The sequence below is a fragment of the Podarcis muralis genome, chromosome 10 (assembly GCF_964188315.1).
Source record: "Podarcis muralis chromosome 10, rPodMur119.hap1.1, whole genome shotgun sequence".
Taxonomy (NCBI): domain Eukaryota; kingdom Metazoa; phylum Chordata; class Lepidosauria; order Squamata; family Lacertidae; genus Podarcis; species Podarcis muralis.
This window is the reverse complement of record NC_135664.1, coordinates 2,449,995-2,459,126: the sequence shown is the minus strand read 5'-3', so window position 1 is coordinate 2,459,126 and position 9,132 is coordinate 2,449,995. Positions and strand designations below refer to the sequence as shown.

At 48.3% G+C, this 9,132-nt stretch overlaps 1 protein-coding gene across 2 annotated transcripts in view; it reads left to right on the top strand.

Moving 5' to 3' along the window:
- Window positions 1-9,132, top strand: part of BEND7 (BEN domain containing 7) — a 58,146-nt gene that overhangs the window by 24,257 nt on the left and 24,757 nt on the right. For both annotated transcript variants that reach the window (XM_077935678.1, XM_028745767.2), the window contains one exon: window positions 510-775. In XM_077935678.1, the coding sequence (XP_077791804.1) occupies window positions 510-775 (266 nt within the window). The remainder of the gene's footprint in view (window positions 1-509; window positions 776-9,132) is intronic.

Genomic DNA, 9,132 nt, shown 5'->3' with positions numbered 1-9,132 from the left:
CCTTATAAGTGCCTTTTCATGGAAGCATAGGTCTTAAAGAAAGACTGCTGCCCAGATGGTATGGATGAGGGGTTGCCAACCCAGTGCCCACAGGTACTCTGAGCTTTCCTTTTTGAAAAAAGTGAGTCTCTAGCCCTCCTAGAAAGAAACTTATGGGGCAAAATGTACAGGCAACATCTAAGCGATTTCCATGAAATAAGAGTGTTGTGGCCAAGTTGTATATTTCCTGGTACAGTACTGAGGAATGTTCCTGTTGTTATTAGACAACAACAGCAACAGGGTGTTGAGTGTGGGTATGATCTCAGTGTCAGCATGATTTTTGCGTTATGCCATGTTCCCCATAGCAGCTTCCCCAGCTGACTGCTCCAAAGAGAGTGCTCCGCCCACAGCTGTTGGTTCAAGCAGTTGGTTCTGATAAGAGGGTGGGAACTGGTCAGGAGTCTGGGCTGTGGTAACTGTCATCTTTGATACACGTTTGGAAGTGTACTCACAGGTTTTTCTTTCTTCAGTTGCTGCTCAGAACAGACAACCGCCCCCAGTTCCTCTGGTTTGCACACAGAAATCAACACTTTCAAGAAAGAGAAATAAAAAGAAAAAAATACCTCCAAAGACTATTGAACCTCTTACTGTGAATAAAAAGCCCAGCACTGCAGAGAATGAAAAAAAGCTATCAGTAAACTCTGAAAGTTCTAGTGTGGAAGCTGCTGAATCATCCTCAAAGTTGGAGCCACAGGTTTCAGGATTTGGCATTGTCCTCGAATCTTCATCTTCAGATGTAAGTTGACCAGGTGCTGGCAGAACAGACCCTGTGAAGAGTGCAAACCTCATGTCACAGGTGTTGTCGGTAGTGTAGTAAGTCTTGGGATTAGGCCGTAATGTCGGTTTCCCGTGGGATCTTTTCTACACCTGCAGGTTGCAACATAAGGGCTGACCATCCACATACTTTATATTTTCAGGAAAGATCTGTATGCACACACTATATCCTAGCAAATCCATATGATTGTCCACTTCCTGTTTCATGTTTTGTACTAGTATGCCCCTGAGGGGATCATGCCAAAAACATTTCTATTGAGCCTAGCATTGAATAGGCCTTGTTCATTTGTTCACAAGCATATTGGGAAGCATTTAGCCGTGGGACAATTAAAGGAATTATTTTTGGTTTTGCAGCTGCACTGTACATGAGTCTGAGGGAATCTAAGAGTTGGTGCTAAAGTACTAAGATAATGATATCCCCTCCTCCTCAAGAAAGTGAAGAAATCAGGGTTTTGGGGAAGGGGCATGCACGAGTTACAAAAGTCTTCTCAGTTATCCGCAGATCTTAAAAACTGACTTCTCATTCCTCTTTAATCAGATTAGCACAGTTGGCATTAGGAAAAAGTGCACAAGTTAAGTAGCTGCTGTTGTTATTTATGCCGTGTCACCAGTGTACGTGCATAAGGTCAGTGGGCTGAAGGGAGAGATGAGATGGGGGGGAGGATGGTGAGCAAATGCAGAGTGTTTACTTGGATTCAGTTTGGGGGGACAAGTAAGCAAGAGGCTTGCTGCAGAAGATGAGTTTTGTTAGCATTATTGCAGTTGCCAAGGTAAAACCAGGGATGATGATATAGAATCAAAGCCTCCCATGGGTTGGTTAATTTGATGTATCTCACAAGGGTCTTTGTGACAAAGATGACAAGGGTGAAGACTTTGTATGAAATGTATTCATTCTCAGTCTGTAGCACTAGAATAGCTTGTTCTGCCCTACCCCTGCCATAGGTAATGCTAGAACAAGTGGAAAGCTAAAGCGATGTCACTTTTTTCTGTCCGTGTTAATGGTTATAATCTGTTAGTAAGAATTGTCCTGTGGAAGCAACGTCACAAGGCTGTGCAGAACCCTTTTAACAATAAAGAGAAGTGAGAGATTTCCTATCTGCTGACCAGAAGTGCATTCACTTGTGAGTTGAACTTGTGCAAATTACTAGTTGGGCCACTGGTGGTTAATCCTAACCATAAGACTGATCTGCCCAATTTTATACTCTCTCATGGCACAAAGAAAGCATACATGTGAAGGTAGACTTAAAGTATCGGGGCTGAAATTGTAAATGTCAAAATCTAGAGCCAGTATTTCAAAAGGGCACACTTGGCATTTTCTCCTTTTGAATTAGATGTTTGTAGAATGAATATCAGGAGAGCAAGAGGGTGGCTGGTTGGCTTTGTTTGAGCTTCAAGCAAATGATGGCTGAAAAGTTCACTGATGAGTAAGCTGATCATTAATTTCTTCAACGTACCTTTTTAATTTTGAGAAGACAGTTTCCAATTTCCTAAGTACAGCAAGCTCAGAGAACATAATTAAATTCCGTATCAATGATCATAAATGAAAGAAATTCTGTAGATAATATTGTACCTTTCTAGAAGTGCAAACTAATAATAAAAAAGAGCAGTCATGATAATTCAGTTACACAGATGTGAGCTACACCGGTAATTAGATTAGTGTGTCATCCGACAGACTCTATGTAATGATACATAGCAACTGGTTAAATGCTTTTCTGTGGTTCTTGTATGTAATTATAATTACAGCCAGAAATGACTGTGCAGGGAAAGGATTGGAAACTTCTCTTTCAGTTTTGTAAGTGATTTTATTATTTTGACCTGTTTTCAGATTGCCCGTCAGTTTTCCATGTTTTGAACATACAGGTTCAAGGTTTGGTTTTTTGTTTGGGGTTTCTAGAGTGGCTACATTTTTAAGCAGTGTCTCATTGCTCAGTGAGTGAATTCAGGCAGAGTAGTAATTAATGCTGGATTTATTTATTTATTTTTACAGAATGATTCATCAAGCCTTGGGCTAATTATTTTAAAATGTTCATGTTTTACATCTTTAACCACAATATAATTAAAAAACAACAACAAAACTTGGAAGTTGCTCTGAAGGGCATTGGGTGAATCTTCTATCTCTGGGGAGAGAGAATACCATTTAGAAAGAGACTGGTGAGATTTGAGTTCACATTCTCACCTGGTCACGACCCTCATTCTGTAGTCTTTGGCAATTCACTATTTTGCATTGTCCCTTAACAAAAGGTGGGGGGAAATGAGTTTTTTATTTATCTGCATCTATGTGGACAGGCACATTAAGGGCCTGGGTTTCACAGTTGTTGTGGTGGGATGATGAGCTGCTTGTGCGTAAAATGCAAGTCCCTCAGAGTTTGATCAGGTTTTCAAACCTCTGCCTGTGACGGAGCCCCTCCGGCATGGCTGCGTCAATCGCTAGTAGCATCCGAAAGTGGTTGCTTTCGGAAACGTTTCCAACATAAAAGCTCTTTCACGGAAACACGTCTTCTGGACTCTCTGCGTGACAGTTTCCGGCGAGGCGTGGGTGTCCCTATAGGAGGTCCTGAGACCTCTCCACTGTTTTCGCTGGAAACGTCTCTGAGCCACCCCTCCGACTCACTTTCCCTGGAAGTTCCTGCTCGCCCCCTACTGGTTCCCTCTTCAGCTGCTCCGTCTCTTTCAACCTGAGGGAGCCTTTGCACCTCCTGTCCTTCCGATGGCAGTTCCCTGACATCCACCTCCCCTCCAGGGCCCCCTTCACCCCCTCCCGTCTCCTCCCCTCCGGGCTGGGAGGAAGTAAAACCCCTGAAAGAACCTTCCTCATCGTCCGAAGTTTCGAACACTTCCCTCCACCTGCTACTGTCCCTCGTCTCTCGATACTCCTCGTCTTCGGAGTCTATTCCCTCTTCCAACTCCGACTCCGTGAATCCTTCCATTTCCTGTTCCTCGTCGGTGGTGCCGAAGTACTCCCTCCTAAACCTTTCTACCGGCTGTGGTTTCCTAGGGAATCTTTGGTGGAACGTTTCTGTTAAAACCTCGTCATTGACCTCCCCTGCAGTCACCCAGGTGTTTTCTGACTCCGGTTCCCCTTCCCACGCCACCAAATACTCTACCTGATTTCCCTTCCACCTGGAATCGAGGATTTCCGCTACATGGTTGCTGCGTTCCCTCTCTTCCAAGGCTGGTCCCCTGACGTGCTCCCCTTCACGTCCCCCCCTGTATGGTGACAGTAACGACCTGTGGAACACTGGGTGCAATTTCATGTGGTTGGGTAACCGGAGTTTGAAAGCCACCGGGTTGACCTGCTGAATGACCTCAAAGGGTCCCAATCTTCTGGGCCTCAATTTCTTACAACCCCCTTTGAACGGCAACCCTTGGGTTGACAGCCACACTTGATCCCCCACCCTTATGGTTTCACCTTCCCTTCTGTTCTTGTCTGCCTGCTTCTTATATTGTGCCTTGGCCCTTTCTAAGTTGAGCTGGAGCTGATGATGGATCGCTTCCATCTCTTCTACAAAATGTTCAGCCGCTGGAACGCTCCATCTCTCCCCTCCCTCCCCTGGAAATGCCCTGGGGTGACACCCGTAATTAGCCAAAAAGGGGCTCATCCCTGTGGACACATTCTCCGCATTATTGTAGGCAAATTCTGCCAGCGCCAACTTTTCGACCCAATCGTTCTCTCTGTCATTGACATAACACCTCAGATATTGTTGAAGAATGCCATTTGCTCTTTCCGCCTGCCCGTTGGTTTCAGGGTGCCGGGCCGTTGAAAAATTGACTTCCACGTGCAGCAAGCTCATGAGCTTCCTCCAGAACCTGGAAGTAAATTGTTTGCCGCGGTCCGAGATCACCCTCAAGGGAGCCCCGTGCAACCTAAAGATGTGTTCTACAAACAACTTCGCTGTTTCTTCCGCTGTGACTGCATGTGAGCATGCTACAAAGTGGCACATCTTTGTTAACAGGTCTACTACTACCATGATGGCTGTTTTCCCCTTGGACTTCGGCAGATCCGTCATAAAATCTATTGATACCGCTTCCCAAGGCCGTTCTGGTGTGGGTAATGGTTCTAATAACCCTGCCGGCGCCCGTCTTTCCCCTTTGGCTCGCTGACATTGGTCACACCCTCTTACATACTCCCTTACATCTTCCCTCACCTTGGGCCACCAGAATTCCCTGGTAACCAACCACATGGTCTTGTGTTGCCCAAAATGTCCCGCCGTGGGGCTATCGTGCAACTGCTTGAGTACTCTCCCCCTCAATTCACCTTCGGGTATATACAGTGCCCCTTTGTAATACAATGCCCCATTTCTTTCCTCAAAACCTTCGGGGCTCTCGCCCTCCCCCCTGAGTCCTCTGAGCTTATCCTGGGCATATTCATCATTTTCCGTTTCCTCTACCAGTTCTCGTTGCCCCACCAGCGCCGCCCCACACACCCAGCGGTCCTCAGGGATGACATGTCTCTCTTCAATCGCCCCCTCCCCCTCCCAATACTCTGGTTTGCGTGAGAGAGCGTCCGCCCTGACGTTTTCTGGACCTGGCACATAACAAATTTCAAAGTTGAATTTAGAGAATTCCTGTGCCCATCTCACTTGTCGTTGGTTGAGCACTCGAGCTGTTCTCCAATACTCTAAATTCTTGTGGTCGGTGCACACTTGCACCTTTTGTTGTGCCCCAATTAATAAATGTCTCCACCTCCGGAACGCTTCGTGAATGGCAAGTAGTTCCCTGTCATACACCGTGTAGTTCCTCTCGGATTTATTCAGCTTCCGCGAGAAGAAGGCACACGGTCTCCACTCTGACATACTCCTCCCCGGTTGAAGAAGTACCGCCCCTACCGCCCGGTCGGACGCATCGGTTTCCACTCTCATGGGTTTTCGTAAATCCACATGCAGAAGTTGTTCTTCCGAGGCGAAAGCCCTTTTCAGTTCTTCAAATGCTCGCTCCGCCTCCGCCGTCCAAACAAATTTCTTCTTGCTGCTGAGGCAGTCGGTGATGGGCGCCGTCAAGTGGGCAAAGTTCTTGATGAACTTCCGATAAAAGTTCCCAAACCCCAAGAATCTTTGCACATCCTTCTTGGTCTTCGGTGTCTTCCATTCCAGTACCGCTTGGACCTTGCCTGGATCCATGGCCAATCCCTTGTCTGACAAGCGGTACCCCAGGAATTCCACCTCCTTGGTATGAAACTGGCACTTCTCCAGTTTCACCCACAGCTGGTTGGCTTGCAGCCTGCCCAACACTTCTCGAACGTCCCTCACATGCTGCTCCTCATCCTCCGAATACACCAACACGTCGTCTAAAAAGGCCACACAGTTCTTGTAGAGCAAAGGCCCCAGAACGTGGTTAATAAACGCTTGAAAGCACGCGGAGCCTCCTTGTAGACCGAAGGGCATAACGAGGTATTCAAAGGCTCCCAAAGGGGTGAACATGGTGGTCTTCCATTCATCTCCCTTCCTTATGCGTATCAGATTGTACGCCCCCCGCAGGTCCAGCTTTGTAAAAATCTTTCCCTTCCTTACCCTGGTCAAAATGTCATCAATTCGGGGCATAGGGAAAGCCAGGGGTTCCGACACTGCATTCAAGGCCCTGAAGTCACACACAAGTCTCGGCTTATCTGTGTTTTTTTTGTCCACAAAAAACACTGGGCTGCCCCCCACCGCTCGGGACTCTCTGATGAAACCTCGCTTCAGGTTTTTGTCAATGAACTCCCTCAGCTCCTGCATCTCCCTGTCGGACATGGCGTACAGCTTGCCCACTGGGAGTTGGGCCCCAGGGAGTAGGTTGATTTGACAGTCAAAGGGTCTATGCGGCGGCAGTTTGTCTGCTTCCCTTTCGCTGAATACGTTGCTCAGATCTGCGTATTGCGGGGGCACCTTCCCTCTGCCCATTACTTCCATCCCGGCTAGGGTGACTTTGTCTCCGCCCTGAACCTTCCCCTGCTTGCAGTGTTCTAGGCAATGCGCTGACCCAAAGGAGACCACCCTCTGATGCCAGCCCACTAGCGGATCGTGTAGCGCCAGCCAGCTCATCCCCAAGATGATGGGAGCTCCTCCCAAGGTGGCCACATTAAACGCTATCCGTTCGGTGTGCCTTGCCACCCTCATTATCATCGGGACAGTCTGTTGGCTAACTTCTCCTCCCAACAGCTCTCTGCCATCAATCGTGGTCACCTGCAAGGGATTACTTAAAGGGATGGTCTGTATCTGGTGCTCAGCTGCAAACTCCTTACTCATAAAATTACAGGAGCTGCCTGAATCCAAAAGCGCCTTGACCTGTAGGGGGTGTCCATTTGGCAGCTCTAGTGACACTTCTATCACTAAAGCAGGTCTGGGTGGTTCTGGCGTGGGCACTTTCACTGCTCTTTGGCCTGGCTGCTGTGCCCCGACGGTGGCAGCCAGGCGTTGGCTTTTACTTGCTCCTTGTTTTCCTCCTCCCTTTCCCCCACAGCTCCTGCCATCCCTTGCCATTCCTTTCTTTGTGGGCAGACTCTGGCAAAGTGCCCTGGCTGTTGGCAGAGATAACATTTCTTGGCGCTCTTTCCCTCCTTCTTCCGCCCTTCACTGGGATTTGAAACTGCGCGCGCCCGCGCTGTTCCAACTTCCATCGGCTCTGCCGGCGGGAAAGGTGGCTCTGGAATGTCCGGAATGCGCAGTTCCCTCCAACGTTCTCCTTTCCCTTCCCGCCTTTCCAAAGCTCTCGCTTCCTGGCGCGCTCCTATGGCCAGCGCGGATTTGGTCAGCTGGTCCATAGACTCCGCCCTTGGCCCCCGGGAAAGTTCATCTTTAACGGCCGAAGAAAGCCCCTCTTCAAAAAGCATTTGGATGGGTTCCGCCGATAGGTCCCACCCCAATTTATGAATCAGCATAGTAAACTCAGTCCAGTACTCACGAACAGATCGGCTCCCCTGTTTGCAAGCCATTAACTGCCTTCGTACCACCCCCTGCTCAATGTCACTGGAAAACATCAGGTCCATGGCACGAAAAAACTTCCTCGTGTCCTTTAGTATCTCATTATTCACTGCCATCAGGGGTCGAACCCAATCCTTCGCCCCCCCTTCGAGATGGCCAATTACAAAAGCCACTCGCGATTCCTCGTCGGGGAAGTCATCATACTGCAGGTTGAGAGCGTATTGCATCTCAGTTCTAAAGGCATGATAGTTTCTGGGATCTCCCCCGAATTTCTGCACCAATCCTGGCACCTTTCTGGCTATCGAGGTGGTTTTCTCCTTTCCCTTTTCTGCATCCTGAGCCCTCCTCTCCTCAAGCCTCGCCGTTTGCATGGCCAGCTGGATCTCCAACGCCCTGTACCTTTCTTCCAGGCTTGGACCTCCTCCAGCTGCTCCTGCTCCTCCGGTTCCGGCTGGGTCGCTCATGATGCCGCTGCTTGCACAAGCTGGCTTTCAGTGACTTTCGGATTGCTGTGGTGGGATGATGAGCTGCTTGTGCGTAAAATGCAAGTCCCTCAGAGTTTGATCAGGTTTTCAAACCTCTGCCTGTGACGGAGCCCCTCCGGCATGGCTGCGTCAATCGCTAGTAGCATCCGAAAGTGGTTGCTTTCGGAAACGTTTCCAACATAAAAGCTCTTTCACGGAAACACGTCTTCTGGACTCTCTGCGTGACAGTTTCCGGCGAGGCGTGGGTGTCCCTATAGGAGGTCCTGAGACCTCTCCACTGTTTTCGCTGGAAACGTCTCTGAGCCACCCCTCCGACTCACTTTCCCTGGAAGTTCCTGCTCGCCCCCTACTGGTTCCCTCTTCAGCTGCTCCGTCTCTTTCAACCTGAGGGAGCCTTTGCACCTCCTGTCCTTCCGATGGCAGTTCCCTGACAGTTGTTGTGGAAGAACAATAATCAGTTTGTGAAAGGTACATATAATTTCTAGAGGGTGTTTGTACTTTGTGATTTTGTTCAAGCCTGGCAAATTGTTCCACTGGGATGAAGTCCTTTGTAGGAGTCTCTATGATTCTAACTAGCCTTTTTCTTTTTAAAAAATGTCTCTAGCTCTCATGTTCATAGAAGAAAAGTTTGGCATTGGCGCAATCACATATTCAAAGGACTGAAAACTAAAACTGTGAATGAAGCTTGCATTCCTTTGGGCGCTAGCTTGGGAACTGACCTTGGTGAACTCTGGAGGATTTCTGAGTATGGGATCATGTTTCAGTTCTTTATACACTTATATGAATCCCCTCTGTCAGTGGGATTTACATAAGAGTAAACATGCATAGGATCAGGTTGGAAGCCTGAGTTTACATCTCTCATTAATTTTCAGCTGGGGTGAATGGAATGGCTGGACCACTCCACACTGCAACATTTTGTTGCAGGCTCCACTTGTCCA